General features: G+C 49.7%; 4 protein-coding genes across 5 annotated transcripts; 1 reads left to right on the top strand and 3 right to left on the bottom strand.

Annotated features, from left to right (window-relative positions):
• The first annotated feature begins 49 nt into the window (after positions 1-49).
• Positions 50-5,278, top strand: TrAFT101_001852 (uncharacterized protein). The gene is made up of 7 exons (XM_024905069.2): positions 50-293; positions 355-1,205; positions 1,257-2,478; positions 2,533-2,767; positions 2,837-3,668; positions 3,727-4,400; positions 4,496-5,278. Exons 1-7 carry the CDS (start codon positions 196-198, stop codon positions 5,228-5,230), a joined length of 4,647 nt encoding a protein of 1,548 aa, XP_024762972.2. The 5' UTR covers positions 50-195; the 3' UTR covers positions 5,231-5,278.
• TrAFT101_001853 (uncharacterized protein) lies at positions 5,258-7,917 on the bottom strand. Its single transcript, XM_024909618.2, has 2 exons — positions 7,049-7,917; positions 5,258-6,983 (listed from the first exon to the last, which is right to left on the bottom strand). Exons 1-2 carry the CDS (start codon positions 7,569-7,571, stop codon positions 5,575-5,577), a joined length of 1,932 nt encoding a protein of 643 aa, XP_024762973.2. The 5' UTR covers positions 7,572-7,917; the 3' UTR covers positions 5,258-5,574.
• A 484-nt stretch (positions 7,918-8,401) lies between these two features.
• On the bottom strand, positions 8,402-13,053 carry TrAFT101_001854 (uncharacterized protein). Its single transcript, XM_066126448.1, has one exon. It carries the CDS (start codon positions 12,922-12,924, stop codon positions 8,812-8,814), a length of 4,113 nt encoding a protein of 1,370 aa, XP_065982551.1. The 5' UTR covers positions 12,925-13,053; the 3' UTR covers positions 8,402-8,811.
• A 189-nt stretch (positions 13,054-13,242) lies between these two features.
• On the bottom strand, positions 13,243-15,770 carry SU2 (Eukaryotic peptide chain release factor subunit 1). 2 transcript variants are annotated; one of them, XM_066126449.1, is made up of 5 exons: positions 15,574-15,770; positions 15,340-15,424; positions 15,225-15,274; positions 14,017-15,151; positions 13,243-13,954 (listed from the first exon to the last, which is right to left on the bottom strand). In XM_066126449.1, the coding sequence occupies exons 1-5, from the start codon at positions 15,607-15,609 to the stop codon at positions 13,950-13,952; spliced, it is 1,311 nt and encodes a 436-aa protein (XP_065982552.1). In that variant the 5' UTR covers positions 15,610-15,770; the 3' UTR covers positions 13,243-13,949. The 2 variants fall into 2 exon arrangements, with proteins under 2 accessions (XP_065982552.1, XP_065982553.1); XM_066126450.1 differs by having other exon boundaries at positions 13,331-13,617; positions 13,708-13,954; positions 15,225-15,424.
• Positions 15,771-15,805: the final 35 nt, after the last annotated feature.

Raw genomic sequence — 15,805 nt, forward strand, 5'->3', positions numbered from 1 at the left:
GCCTCAAACTTCCTATTTTGACTCAATGGTAAACTCGATAGACGAGCATTGTAGAGACTAAAACAAGGCAAGAAGGGCGAAAAAGGACAAAATTGATGCGTTGAAATGGGACCCATATATTGAAAAGCACCGATACTTTCTTCACAGAGTCTTAGTCCGTCCGGTGTGACTCAACGGGCAAACTTTTCGCCTATTATGCCAAGTCTACTTATCCCTGAGCATGTTGATCTGCTCGGCAACCCAAATCCTGTTTTGAAGTGGCTTGAGGAACAGGATGTGGAAAGCCAACAGAGGTGCGAGTTCACAGGAAAACTGCCTCAAAATTTTTATGTAGCTTTGCTAAGCCGTATGTAGTTATGCTCAAAACATATTCGATACGATTCTGGGGGAAGCCGCCCAACCCAGATCTGTCTCAGGTAACGCCTGTGTGAGACTTTGCGGCTTCGTGGAGAGGGCTTCCAAGTCTGAGTCACAGACGCTTCAGCTTTGGGCCTTTTCTCGGGATGTAGCTTTTCGGCTGTACGATTTCTACATTGATTGGAATGAGTTTGATCACCATCGGTCCATGAGACTTGTCCTGGACTTGATAGCGCAGCTTCTCCGGAGGAATCCTGATAACAAAGCCGCTCTGGATACACGAAATTCCCTCCTGGATAACCTCATCTCTATTGTAATCGGCCGTTCTACTAAGCCTGTGGCTAAGTCAGCACTCAAGACTCTTGACTACTTCCTCCTCAAGGGAGTTTTTAACTTGGATGACGTCAAAGCAACTCATCTCTCTTATCATCAGGAATTAGCCGATGCTGCTGATATTGAGATATGGAGGGTCTTCACAACAGAGCTGCTACAATGGACTCGGTTACACTTCATTTGCCCTGCAGCCGGGAAGTTCATCGTGAGCCTGTTCCGTGCTCTGAGGCAAAGGGGCCATGAAGACTCCACAGGTTTGGGTATAGGTACATGGCATAAGTGGCTACTCGATTTTCTATCAGAGGAGCCAAATCTTTTGGAGAACTTCAAGAATTACATCTTTTCTCCCCTATTCAAGGCCGATAGACCGGAGAGTCTGAAGTTTCTGCAGCATGTGAATCAAAATGAGTCTAGCTCAGCGATCACAGCTGGCTCTGATGATTTCGGTGCAAGTGCGCTCCTCACTTTGGCTGCCTTGGAAATGGGAAAGAAAGTTGGGCTTGTTGAAGAACCATGTAAAGAATTTGACCCTGGCTTCACCGAGATTCACTACTAACCGGGGCTAGATATTGGCAGCGACCAGTCAACCGAGGACAATTCATCCATCACTCTACAGGAAAATACTCTTGAGAGCGTTCTGACGCATCCTTCCCATGAAGTTCGGACGTCAGCGCTCAGTCTTCTTATTAGCTCCCCGTCAACAACACGACCATACTCGGCTACCACTTTAGATCTACTCAAGAGACATCTGGCCACATTCTTCGCTGACCCAGATGCCAAATTCCGAGTAGATGTGTGTGCTCGATCAAGGGACATGTTCAAAAGAGTTCGTGGCGCAATCTCGGTATTGAAGAAGAGCATTCCACGAGCAAGGGCAAAGGCCAGAAAAAACGCTTCGAAAGATCCAGCTAGCCAGCCGGCATTATACCGCACTAACATACTTTCATGGTCAGAGTCTGAGTTAGTATCTTGTCTTGATTACCATGAGAAATTCCTTCATTGGTATTTGAGATTCCTATGTGCCGAATTATCACCTACTGCTTCTTATCAGCGACACATCACTTCCCTTAAGAGCTTAATATCGATATTTCGCATGGAGGGAGAGCGTTCAAAAACTTGGGAAACAGCAGATGATCAGCAGCTATTCTTTGACCATTTTGACGGAAAGTGGGCTCGAGTGCTCGCAGATCTAGTAATGGATCCCTTTGATGATGTTCGGGAAATTGCTTCGCTAGCAATGGCCCAGGCATATGCTGACAAGAGATATCAAAAATTCACTCTTGATTCTGCAGAGTCAGAACAAAAGTCTTCGAAGCAGCTGAAGGAGCTTTTACACCGAGCGGAAAAAGTGTCAGTTCGGACTGCCAGAGCTGATCACTCTGATGGTGTCGCCAGAGCCTCGCAATTATTATACAAATTTTTAGACACTGAAGATGAGCGACTAGGACTACTTTCAAAGCTTGTCGACACACTAGATCAAAAGATATCAAGAGCAGAGTTAGACCTGGGACAAGCCGTTCTAGAACAGCCACTGCACAGTACGTTTGCTTCATTATGCTTCACCTGGCAGGCTGTTTCTGAAAAGAAATTGTCAAAATCTGAGGCAGAATCTGCTACTGCACTGCAGGAGAGGATGATTGTTTGCTGTGAGCGAGTTTGGAAAGCTGTGCGCGATGTTCTTTGCGACGACTCTCCTGAAGGCCATCTACCTGAAGAGATGGAAGAGATGGAGGGCCTCGATACTAAAGGTCTTTTGAGTTATAGTTTCCGTGCTGTTCACGAGTCAAGGTAAGTTTCTTATGTATGGGGATACTATAGATGCCTTCGCTAACCGTAATCTAGTAATCTGATGCGGACGATTGTGCAGAGTATGAGAAATAGATCCCGAGAGGGGCTCATCACCCCATCACGAAAAGCGTTTGAAGCTATTGGAAATCTATCATTCACACAGCTGGCCAACTTAAGGCATCGCGGCGCATTCACTACAGTTGCTGCGACATTTGCGACGTGCTGCCAGTTGACCAAACATCTGGATCCCGTTGAAAGCGAGGTATCACTGCTAGAGGTCTGGTACCAGGTAAGATAGTCAAATTTCCTGTCAATACCTCTATATAAAGGGCGTTTCTATTAACATATAATTTCAAAGGGCACCTTGAAGGAAATCTTCAACCAGAGATCCACTACTCGACGATCTGCTGGTATTCCGTCGATGATGACGGGAATTCTCTCCGCGAATGCGGGTAATCCATCATTTGAAGATGCCATGGCCAAACTCATCGACATTGCCAGCATCGAGGCGCATGTAGTAGAAACTGACGGATCTAATCTGCCACAAGTTCACGCTTATAACTGTCTCAAAGATATCTTCAAGAACTCGCTGCTCACAACCATGGGCAACAAATCTGAAAAGTATCTTCCTCAGTGTCTCGAACTGGCTGCCAGTGGGCTCAGATCAGAGATTTGGGCCATCCGTAACTGTGGCTTGATCTTTCTTCGCAGCTTGATCGACAGCCTCTTCGGCTCTCAAGAGAGCAAAGCCATGATTGAGGCTGGCTGGGATGGAAAAGCCAATCGAATCCCCTACCACCGTTATCCTACTCTTCCATCAGTACTGGCAAGTCTTCTTAAATCCGGCCGTACGATGGTAACATCAGCAAATGCAACGTCATCTGCTGAATCGGTCTTCCCAGCCTTGGATATCATTCGTCGAGCAGGACCACCTGATCTCCTGCGAGATGAGATCCAGATATATGTTGCTGCGTATCTCTCAAGCCCGGTGTGGCATGTTCGTGAGATTGCTGCTAGGACTCTCTGCTCCTGTCTGTTGCACGACAAGTGGCTTAGCGTCGTCCAAGATTTACTGCGCCAGGCATTGAATGACAAAAGTGTTAATGGCCAAAACCATGTACACGGTGTACTGCTCTCCCTCAAATTTCTAATCGAAAGATTTACTGAGGTAGCGCTGGATCGCCTCATTGGTATGCAAAACCTGACAAGTCGTTACATCACTCTCGTATAATGCTAACAAATTTCTAGCTGACCTCCCTGAACTGACAGCGTTCCTCGAGACAAGCCACATCGACAGCCTATACGTTAACTGTCCAGATGTTATTGCCGCATATCTAGAAGTCGTCAACATGATATGGATATCACAAATCTCCAGATCTCAGCCCCTACAGCCATCCAAGGTCCTAATACCAACGACGCAAGGGTCTGCGCTGCTCAAAGCTCAAAGCACTATAAGCAAAATACTTTTGGCTTCTCAAGGCAAGGAGCCTGTTCAACAAGCAAGGACTGTATTATTCGAAAGCCGCCTCGGCGCCGATACCATGGCTACTGCTCTGGAATCAATACCGAGACTGTGGCACTCCACGTCAACTCCAAGCGAAATTCGAATTGCTCTATGTGATTTGTACATCGATGTTTGCCTTAGAACCAAGTTTACGGAACCTCAAGTGGTCGCCATTGAGAACTTGGTGGAGCTGATGAACCAGCTCATTACGGAAGACAAGCTCGACTCCTTGCCTATATCCTCTCTCATGAATTTGTGGAATATGCTACCACAAGGCTCACTGAACCCTTCTCTCTCCAATGCAATTGTGAGAGCCAGCGGCTGTTTAGTAGCCATCATGAACCACCATCAGCGCCTTCCAGCTACTGCATTCCGGAATTGGGGGACAATGATGGCTGATGCAGGCTCAGACGACAAGGTACGTGGCAGTTCAAGCCGTCCATTTTTCTTCTTGTCAGACCTTTTTTTTTTTTTTTTTTTCTTCCCTCAATATACTAACCAACTCATCTATAGAGCTTCGATACCCGCTTCGCAGCTGCTCAGTCTCTATGCTCATTCTTCAGCGTCGCTGGAGCATCTTCTACCCGCGAGGAATATCTCCCTGCAATCATTGTACTATACGATACCCTGAATGACGATGACGATGAAGTGCGAGAAGCAGGATCTGCCGCAGCAAAGAGCATTCTTGGCCAAAACCTAGTACCCCTAGAGGCATCTAACCGCCTCCTCCGATGGCTCATCCAAAACTTTAGTACCAGCGCTGACCTGAAGGCTATTACCGCAAGCCGTGTTGCTGGATATCGCCATGAGCAGCTGTGGAGTTCACCGGGTGCTCAGCTTGCTGCTGCGCTCAGGTCAGATGATTCGCTGTTCGCAGTCGAAGAGCAGAATTTGTTCATCGATGAGGTTCGTGAGGCCAACCGATGGGCTACCGTCTTCCAGTCTCTCAAGTGGGATGAAGGCAAGTCGGAAGATGGCGAGATACTAGGCAAGTTGGATGAATGGCTTCTCGATGGCCTGGCACAGATGCAGCAACTCCTGGAGCAAGAAGACGGTCCTTTGGGCTGGGCTTCAAATCCATCCGTCTTCGCCATCTGTGCTTCCATTCTCCGCAGCTCAGTTGTATTGGGAAAAACTTACGGCAGCCCGAAGTTACGCCAGGCCATTGCACAATTCAAAGACTTGGTAAAATCTCCAAATCATCATCACGTTTCGAAATTGCTTATGGAGCCGCTGGAAGAGCTGTAGAAGATATAGAATAGAATATATTATAAGAAAGTCAATCATGAACAGGACAAAGAAATACGATGATTAAAAAAAGAAGAAGACATATCCTATTCCCATGTAAATTTAAATAAGCCCCTTTATCGTGGCAGCAACAGAAATGAAGACTACCCACCCTAACTGAACTAAAACTCGCTATTGATGTATGCGCCTGAATGCCCCCCAAGCCGCCCTATATTTAGCATAAAAAAATCATATGAATCTTTCCAAAGAAAAAAAAAAACACAAAGGGGAAGAAAACCGATGATTTTGACGCCCCCTTAAAATATTTCATGCTTCTCTTTGTCTTTTTATCATCACCGTAGTCATCACCCTTTGATGCTCTCTATCCCCGAGCCCTTGGAAGATGAGACAGCTGCCCTTTCAAGCCCGCTCAACCGCCCCAACTTGGCCGTCAACATAGTATTCTGCGACTGAAGCTGCCCAACCTGGGCCTGGAGAATCTCAACCTCCTTCAGCGCAACGTCTCTCTCTGCCCTAGTCTTCTCCAGCTCCATCGTCAGGTTCATCTTCTCCTCCCGCTCAACGGCCTTACGCCTGCGGGCCTCCGCCTTGCGCTCCTCATGCACACGCTTGTCTTCTAGCTTTTGCAGCTCCCGCCTGTATTTGGCTTCCTGTTTGGCAATCTCCTTTTCGTGTTTCTCACGCATCTTGGCTATTGCCGTTTCGTCCTTCTCCTTGCCGCCGCGGTGTTTCTTTTCCAAACGCTGTTGCATGTGGGCGGCCTTTTCATCTAGCTTTCGTCGCTTCTCCTGGAGCTTTCTAAGTTCCTTTTCTAATAACTGCTCTCCGTGAGCCTTAGACTCGTCAGAATTACCGCCTGCCATGCTCTTGGATCGATTTTCTTCGGTCATGGTTCTTTCGAGCGCTGATCTAAAAGTTCTTATGGAAGACGTCTCGCTCAGATCGGTCACATCGGCATCCGTTTCGTGCTCTTCTGCGGCTCTGGATTCCAAGTCTTCTAGGCTGGTATTGCTCTCGGCCGGACTTCCCAGCGTTCGCAGACCACTAGCAACGACGGATGAAGCGGCTTCAAACACTCCACTTATGATGCCATATATACCATTGCTGCTGGGAATACTTTGCACCGACTCTCTTCTTGCCGCTTCTATTTCTTCTCTCCTCTTGGAATCGACACTAGGTTTTGGCTTGTGCATAGGAAGTATTTGGGGGCTCCCATTGATGGGAGGCGTTGTACTTTCTTGGCTTCGCTTTGCTGGGCTCACTGCCTCGGGGAGGCTTTCACCACTGTTAGAGCTTAGCAGTGATATTGCCGTTAACCACTTGACAAATTTCCCGGCATCTCCAACAATTCCGGGTGGAGTGCCCTTTTCAACCATAAAGCGCGGCACACTGCCGCCAGGGTCGCTTCGCGTGACCATTAACCATTCAATAGCCACCGATTGATGTTCCTGTGAATCTGAGCTGGAGCTTCGAACCTCCTCGGAGCCCAGATCTGATGACAATAATGATATCTTTGACGTAAGGCCGTCCTCAATTGGTACCTCCCTGATTATCTCTACAGATTCATAGGATCCGCGGATTATTCCCGTCCGGGGAGGGCACTCGTCATGATGGCATGGTTTTGAAACAACGACATGTTGCCGCAGAGGTCTCTCCTGATCCGCCGGCTTATATTCAAAGTCAGTCGTAAGAAGCAGCGTTATGAAATCTCTCGGCGCCGTGGGTCCTGGGAATTGAGCCGATAGCTGGAATACTATGAAGCCATAGAAGTTAGCACGAATCAGCTCACTTATACATGGCAGCTCGGATGATAATTACCACTCATATGTCCCGAGTTCTCAACCTCTTGGCTCTCAACCCGCTTATCTGCACCAACGCCTCGAATGTTGCCACTGCCCGGCGAGCCTTGTACTTTGAGTGTCTCGGGAAACTCCATCTCCATCCCCCTCTTCCATTCCTCAAACGTCAAACCATGGTGGACGCTCCGCCGGGCAAACCACGCTCCCTTGCCATCTTTCGCCCCAAGCTTATAGACGCTGATGTTCAACGGATTATTGGCAGTTATCTTGACTTCCTTCCACTCCTTTCGCAGCTTCTGAGCCATGGCAAGTGATGACCCTGATTCCCGCTGCGAATAAGCCTTCTCAGCCTGTTCGAACACGGCGCCTATTGACGTCGCCGCAGCCCCAGTGGCCGTGGCCGTGGTCGGAGAGGGAACAGATTCGGCGACGGTCTGGGCATCGATGAAGACGTCGTCCATAAACGGCTTGAGGTTGCCAACCGGGACGTCGTCCCACTCGATCGGCCCCATTGCCCGCAACGGCTCGTGATGGGCCACCATGGCTGCTGGATGGAGGTCGCTCGATGAAGGAGGAGGAGGGGCACGACACAACAAGGAGGAATATCAAGCAACAGCGCACGCAAAATCACGGAATGGCAGCCTCGTCTAGATAGCCAGCAGAAGACGAGAGACGGGGCAGATGGACGAAGTAATAAAGGACTGGACTCGTGTGCACCACCTGCAGCGGTGGCATTTCGCCCGAGCGAGGCGCCAGCCGGCCTGACTGTCCGAGGGAAGCTTGTGGAACAGTCCGCTAAGCCAGCGACAAGCTTACAGCGGGCAATAGTGAGATCCGAGGTCCTGCTGGCGGGCCGTTACGGGCGTGTGCCCAGGCCGTTTGGAGCTCAGCATGTACTATTACCTGCCCTCCTAATAGGTATAGTAGGTACCTATAGTAGTATACGGAGTGCACCGAAATGCGCTGTTCTGCACGCCTGTTCGTGCTGTGCTTTTTTCCCTATTGCCGCGGAAGTTCGATCTTGACGTCACCGAGGGGCCACCCCTGGAACTGAGCCCGATGTCTATTAAAAAAATGATGCCGTAATCGAGCAGTCATTGAATGCTGCAAAGGTGCATCCAACTCCGGACTGGGAAGCCAATTGAGGCGCGGCAGTGGCTAATTATCTGAATTGGTGATCCTACATACTGGACTCTATGGACTCGTGCCACCAGGATCTGCAGAGCTATGGCATAATCCAAATTCACAGCTTCTCAGCAATCAATTGATCCGCAACGGCTAGCCAGCCTAGAATCACGCCGGTGTCATGGCCTCTGCCGTGGCAAAAGACGGAGCTCGCACTTTCGACTCCACCGACTCAGGGCCGGCTGCTCCGGACTCCATTTTCTACGCGGGAGTTGGGAATTTGATAGTCTCATTCGCATTCGCATTCAACTCAGAATTTCACATTCAGGCACCGCTTTGTTTATACGTGTATATATATGCTTATATGCCCTTGCTATCTATATATAGAGAATTTCAGAACAAGACAAAAACAAGACAGAGTAAAGAGTGAGTCAGACGTAGAACGTAAAAAAACGAAGGATGAAATGTCTGGTATCTCTTCCACGTAGAACAAAGCAAGCAAGCAACAAAACGAAAACAACAAATGCAGTTCAACCCACCCATCTAACAGCTAAGTCCAAACAGTCGCTTGCTCTTAAACAACATTGTCAAAGTCAAAGCACATCCACTCCATGCAATACTACAATATCCATCAGCGCCCATTACAAAGTTTGGCCGCTATAGGTTGGTCAGCCTTCTCGCCTGCATTGCAGACGCATGGTCCCTCCGACAACTTCCGCAGTAGTCATCACGCCACGCCTCAAGAGCTCTTTTCCGTTCCGGCGGTATAGAGCCCATAGGCTTCTGTGATGATTCATCACTTGCATTGGCGTTGTCGTCGCTTCTGCCGCCGTCATTATGTAACATCTCTTCGAGGTTATCGCAGAGGGAGTTCTCGTTGGCCAGCCAGTTCTCCCACTCTGATTGCAGCATCTCCCGCTCAACGCTGTTGACGACCCTCATCGCAACCAGCAAATCATGTCGATACATTCCGAGCCGCTGTCGTGTCTTCCGTAGCCGACGAGCCGTGGCTCGACTTGATGGCAAGGAAAGCGAGGCTCCCGCCGTCTCCCATGGAGAATCCATGCTCGTGGCGTCCAAAACTTCTCTGAACGTGCCAAAACACGTGCTGTTTTGTGGGAAGGAGGACAACTCATCATCGTTGGCGCCGGATGCTTCATGCAAGTCAGCAATATAAATCGCTTTGCTCATCATGTGGTTCGGCGACACGCCAACTCGGCGCATAAAGTTCGCCGCTCTCCGTTCCTGCCACCAAGCCAATGATTCCGTGGAAGATAGCATCAAATTGGTAGCTATGCTCAGTCCCAGGAATATCAAGATGACACGATGCGCGGTTACAACATTGAATATCTTTTTCAATGCCGCAATGATCCACAAAATCACAGAGGAGACAACGCTTTCGCCGAGAGATCGAACCGTCTCGAATAGCATAGCTGTAAGCGTGCGAGGCTTGATGGCCTGCTTCTTCCTTGCATCGGTTGGTGCCGGCGAGAAGACTACCACCTGCGTTTGCTGGCCTACCTGGCCGTATACTTGAATAGCCTTATGGGTACGACTTCTTGAGCCCAGCTTGTGGATCTGATCAGTAGCTATCTCGGCTAGCTCTTCAGCATCGCTTGCCGCGTCACGGAGAGCCTGGCGTTCCACTAGACTTTTTGATATTGGCGGCGATTTTGACCAGTCGATGCGGACGTAAAATGCTAGCTTGCATTTCGACTTGGCGACATATGTGATGACGACCTTGGTCACCAGCTTAAAGAGCTGGGAATGAGGGAGGTGCCACGCTGTTCTCGTATGCGTAACCACATATGTGACATGGTCGTCAAATACGTCAATTGTTTGGAAATCCCGTATGTCCTCCGTCTTCGACCGACCAAAGACATCGACGTAGTCTATCTTAAATTGAAACTCACGCCTCGATGGCTCTTTGTCGGTGGCAGCCGACCATGGGCCCTGGGCAATCTGCTTTGCGCGATGCTCAAAGTACAACTTTGGGAACACAAAGCTCTTGTCTCCAAAAAGGACGTGGAAGCATGCCTTTGCGCTTAGGTCAAAGTGCCTCTCGGCCGCCATCTCCTTCATATCATCTGGCTCGTAGAAGACTTCGTGTTTGGGTAAATTCAACTTGAGTGGGAACTTTTGACCAGAGGAAGGAGCTATCACGCGAGGAATATCGCCTGTGCTTCGCTCTACTGGCCTTCCCAATGCTGTGCCGTTATCCATTGGCGTGGTCGATGATACCTCCTCCCAGCTCTCAGCACTGGGGCTTGGCTTATCATATTCGTGTTGATCAATATTAATCAACGCCTTGATGGTTTCCAAAGTGTCAAGCGGTTCTTCCGCCTGTAGATTGTCTACCAGGAGGTTGAGACGGGCATGGAGTAGTTGAAGATCGTCGAGGAACACCTTGATGGTTATCCTCTTATATCCCGTATCGTTCAGATCCCGACTCAAGTGTAGGAAAATGAAATCGCAGTCTCTGCCAGCAGCTGCAGTTACTTCAGTAATGATATCCAAGGGGATACTATAAGCTGTTACCAAGCCCATCTGCTGGCCGTAAAAATACATGTTCTCTGCTGTCACATAGATTCTGCCGTCGCCAGCAGGTAGCTCGCTCTTGGAACTACCCTCCAGCGAACTCGACCAGGCTGCTCGGAATACGAGCACTAATCTCTCCTCTGGCGGAGCATTGGGGAACAGAAGCCTGAACTGCGCATGCTGGATTCTTAATTCAGGAGGATAGCCAGCTGGTAAGGATTCGCTAGCCTTCTTTGCCTGTACTGCTTCACCAAGCGGTGTCGTCGCCTGCGAGTCCTCTGATACGACAACGCCAATGGGATCGTCATCGTCAAGACTGGTCGTCGCAGCCGGTTCAGATTGCATTGCACCCCACATACTGGTTCCCCAGTAGTTTGCGAGAACGGATGTTGGCAATTTTCTTCCTTCTAAAATGTGGCCTCGTTCACCGGCGATAAGCACTGCAGTGCGGCTGAAACTCGTGATTGTCGGAGGCCGAGCCAAAGTAGGAGGAGCAAGTGTACCAGGTTTGTTGTCCAACAGTGGAAGCGCCACGCCCGTCAGCTTAGCTTGGCTTGAAGACGTCAAAGATAGAGAAGTCCCTACAAGCTGGGAGCTTTGATTTCCAGATATCATGCCAGACAGGCCCCCCGATGAGCTGGAAGTCGTCAGCGTAGGCTCAGGGCTGGCGCCGAACGTCGCTTTGCGGTGAAGATCAAGCTTCTGGATGATCCTTGCTGCATGTTCCCGACCACTCTCGCCTTCCTCTCGTGCCAGGTCCCGTCCAAGTGCTGAGATGGATCGACGAGATCCGCTCCCGTTAGGATCATAACTCCGTCGGGTAGATGAGCCATCTTCTGCTCCAGGAACAGCCAAGGTGGATGCACGATCTATGCTTGGTACGACGTCGTCAGACGAGCCCATCTGCGCATCGATTCCCTTGGCCGAAAACTCCGGGATGCTAGGGGCAGATATTGAGAATGCTGGATCGACGCCACCGGCCAGTGGGCTATTATCTCTGTCCATAGTAGCCTCAAATGCCTTCTTTTTCGACATTTCGAAAACTTCCAACCAATCAGTCAGTTCTTTTTGCGTTTCAGCCTGCATCAGCATGCTCCGGCTCTTTGTCTTGAGCTCGAAGCAAAATCGTCGCTCCTCGCCGGCGGCCGGCTTGACGTTGCAAAGCAGTACTCCAATCTCGTCTCCTTGCAGAACACCTTGTGTGCCAGGAGTTAGCCATCCAAATACGCCATCTCGGCAGTAGTACCATCGCCGAACCCAGTTGTATCTGACCGGCTTGCCTGTTACTATCCGCAAGAATAGCCAGCCCTGTTTCTCGGTAACAGCAGCACTGCCCCCGTCGTTCGGGCGCACGCTGACGGGTCCGCGCGACCCTAAGAATGCTACGGTTGAGGTGCTATAATCCTCGATTTCGCGAGAAGGTTTGAAGCTCTCAAAGGTCACATCACTAATATCCTTTCTTGCATTCTGCATCTCCCGCCTGAAGACATTATCTGACAACTCCATCTCTTTAGCCCATCCCCGGACACGGTCCAGCTCTCGGCCCCATCGGGTGGCACTCGAAGCTGCATCTTTAGCCCGGCTCATCTCCTTCCATATATCGCAGCAGATCTTGACCAGCAGCTGGTCTAGCGAATACCGGAGCTGCGGCGCGAGCTGGCAATAATCCATCGCAGCCTGGATATACACCTTTCGATTCTCGTACACAGCGAAGGCATCTTCGCGGAGGGCGGATGGTTCCTTTGTCTTCGACTGCGACACATAACGGGCGAGAGTTGAATCATAGGTTCTCTGGGTCTGCTCTAAGCTTCTCCTTATCTCCTTAAAGTTCCGCAGCTCCCCCGTTAGAAACGATCGAATAGGCTCGACGACAGCGGTCTCCATTCGCTTCTGCGTATTGAGCAATTGCGTCCAGAGCTCTCGCATGCCTTCGCTGGTGCGCTTGAGGGCCAGGAGTGTATAGTCATTATCGATGACATTGTCCGGAAAGGGAGTCGTCTTGGAGAGGTAGTTGTTGACAGTGTCTTCGAGAGAGAGGAGGCCGCTCATAAGTTTCGATGTCGAGCCGACATATCCATTGAGCCACTTCTCGACGGCATCCACTTGATCGGCGAAGTGAGTGGCGGCTGCGCGGAACGTTGGGGAATCGAGGACTGCCTCGTTGAGAGTTACAGGGACAGCTCGATCTGCGGATTTCGGCGCGGTCGCCGTCGTGCCAGCAGTTCCTGGCATGATGGCGATGAAATATCAAACGCTACTTCAAGTGCGACATTGAGAGCACTGTCTGTTAAAATAAACCGGTGATTTGGATCTGTTTGCCAAGGTGCACGGTGGCAGTTATAGTTTGGCGTTACCCCGTAGAAGTTAGGAGGTTCGGTTCAACACATAAAACCCCCCCAGTAGCATGCTATTACCTGGTGTGGGTCAGCGAAATGACAACCTATTGTTTGCTAGGCTCGCCAACTACGGCAGTATCGATAACACTGCTGCACTGATGACGTAGTCCTGTACGTAGCATTTATTCCGACCACCATGGCGCAGCAATCAAGCCGCGTGCATGATGCATACCCCTACCTACTAGGTAGGTAGCAAATGGGTATTCAGCAATATCAGCAGTATAAGAAGATTATTCACAGCTCACGCTTGTTTACAACTGTTTTAGTACCAAACCAGCATCTTCTAATGCAACAAAGGAGCGTCAATTTCAATTCCTGGCTTCTTGTCCTGCAGATGAGAGCTATCTAATTTCGAAACAAGTCTGTAGGCAAAATCAAAATGCCAACGTTTAAGTCGAAATGCCACGCGTTCTTCTCTAATAATTGACGATAAGGACACGTAAGCACGATTATTCCCTTTTGTCTGAAGGCGCCTCCTAGCATCTACTCCATCCCATCATCACGCCGGTTCCAGCTATGCAGACGACATCTAAGAAAGGTGGGCATTAGTTTGAGGCCATGTTAAGGAGATGCATATACATATATATGCATCTGTATACAAGTTGTTGTGCAAGCCTACCCTCTTTCTTTTAATGATAAAACTCAAGTGGCCGTCATAGTTGCGCGAAGTGGACTTGGTCGCGTCGTCTGGTGGGCCTGGTAGGAAGGCACTCGACCAGCGCTTCGCATCAAGCTCCTTTGAGCAAATGACAACGGCGCGGCATCTCCTGATCCCGAAGGGTCGTGAGGCACGTCGTTCTCATCGTGCGCGGACGGGTTGACTTGAGTAGGTCCCTCGCTCTCCACGAGGGAATCGGTTGGTCAATCTATGCATTCGAGTTAGCATTTGTACGGTAGAATTTCGCAATTGAAAAAGTGATGTTCTTACCGTCGTAGTAGTCATCATCGTCCTCGTCGAGATCTGCCAACTGTTCAAAGTTGACCTTGTAACGCAGAATACCACCGATACCACCGAATCCCTTGACAAACTGGTTGCCCTCAGTTGATCTGTCGGACACGAACTCGAGAGTGGTACCGAAATCCTTGTAGTGCTCAGCAATCCATTCAAGGAATGACTCCTGTGAAACAATGTCCATCTCTTGGCCGGTTGTCTTGTCCAGGAACTTCTCTCGGTTGCCTGTCTCCTGCTGCTTGGTAGTGTGCAGAATAACCTCAGCTCCCTCGCTATCCTTCAGAATCCAGCGAGTGATTTCAAGGTTCTCAAAGATGATGAGAGTCTCCACAGCACCAAGCTCCAGAGCCTTCAAAGTATCATCGATACCATAGCAGACCTTGCCGGTATCCTGGCTAATTTCTTCAAAGTACTTGCCAATAAGCTTCTTCTCCTGGATGAACTTGACATTTCCGAGAGTTTCAGCAGACAGCTCAATGGCCTGGTTGAAGCCGTTTTCACCACCGTAGGAAACGTCAACAACCTTGATAACCTTGACAGCCAGACGGTTGTCGAACATGTCGGAGGCGTTGAGATCATTCTTGAAATCGGCGGAACCAGCGAGAATAAGACCAGCGACGTTGACCTTGTCGGCAGTGATGAAGTTTTGCACAGCCAACTCAGCAACCTTGCGGACGTAGTTGTGACGCTTTTCCTCACGAAGACGAGCGAAACGCAGAGCGGACTGACCACCACGACCGTGCTTCTTGGGGAGATCGACGGAGAACTTGTGCACAATTTCACGAGTGTTGCCACTAAGGGTACCGAACAGTGCACCGTTACCGTCCATGATGATGAAGCCGAATTTCTGGTCGGATTCGAGCAGCTCAGCGAGGGCTTCGGTGTGGAACTTGTTGTCGCAAAGATACAGCGAGGTGTTGATAGGCTTAAATGGCTCAAAGTCAATATTGACCTTTCGCTCCTTTCCTTCCGAGGTCAAGATTTCACCACAGTACACGACCAGGCCGTTTGGAGGGACCTTGTTGTACAGTTTAAGACGCTGCTGGGTCGATGTGATGGCGGACAACACGGACTGTCGGTTGACACGAGACTTGATGTTGGAGGCAGTGCCCTGCGGGGTTGTCAGCGAACAAAAAAAAAATCCATGTTATAGATTTGAGCAATCAGCGAGGTTTATTCCATACGTATTCTTCAGCCAACATCTTAGCGATACGCGACACCTGATCCTTGGGAGCTGTGTCATAGTTAGTAACATCGATCGAGCTATTGCGAAAGCGGTCTGCGACGGGCGAAACGTACGGATGACGAGGGAAATCATAGAAGTTCCATTTCCTCGGGCGGCCTCGAGGCGCTTGACCAACTTTTTGATCTTCCAGATCTCGATCTATTGATAAAATTTGTTAGATGTCGCTGTTGCTGCATATTTGGCGTTATTGATGCCAGCGCGGGGCACGAGGCAAGGAGGGGCAAATCAGGGGCCAAAAATATTTTCAGGTATTTTTCGCTCTTATTTTTTTCTGGAGGGAGACTCACGTTCTTCTCCGCCTCGCCGCTCTGAGGTTCGCTCATGGTGAAGGAGATTGAAAGAGAGGCGCTTGGAGAAAAATATTAATTTTTTTTATCCCGCCGCTTTGACAGGTCCAAGATTGAGGGCGCCGGCGCGTGCGAGCGTGACACTGGCTGGTCGAGGGAGAGCAGCGGTTGTTTTGTTGGATGCGAGATGCAAGTTTGGGTTGTGGTATTTTTACCCTACTACCCCAATGGC

The sequence above is a fragment of the Trichoderma asperellum genome, chromosome 1 (assembly GCF_020647865.1).
Source record: "Trichoderma asperellum chromosome 1, complete sequence".
Taxonomy (NCBI): Eukaryota; Fungi; Ascomycota; class Sordariomycetes; order Hypocreales; family Hypocreaceae; genus Trichoderma; species Trichoderma asperellum.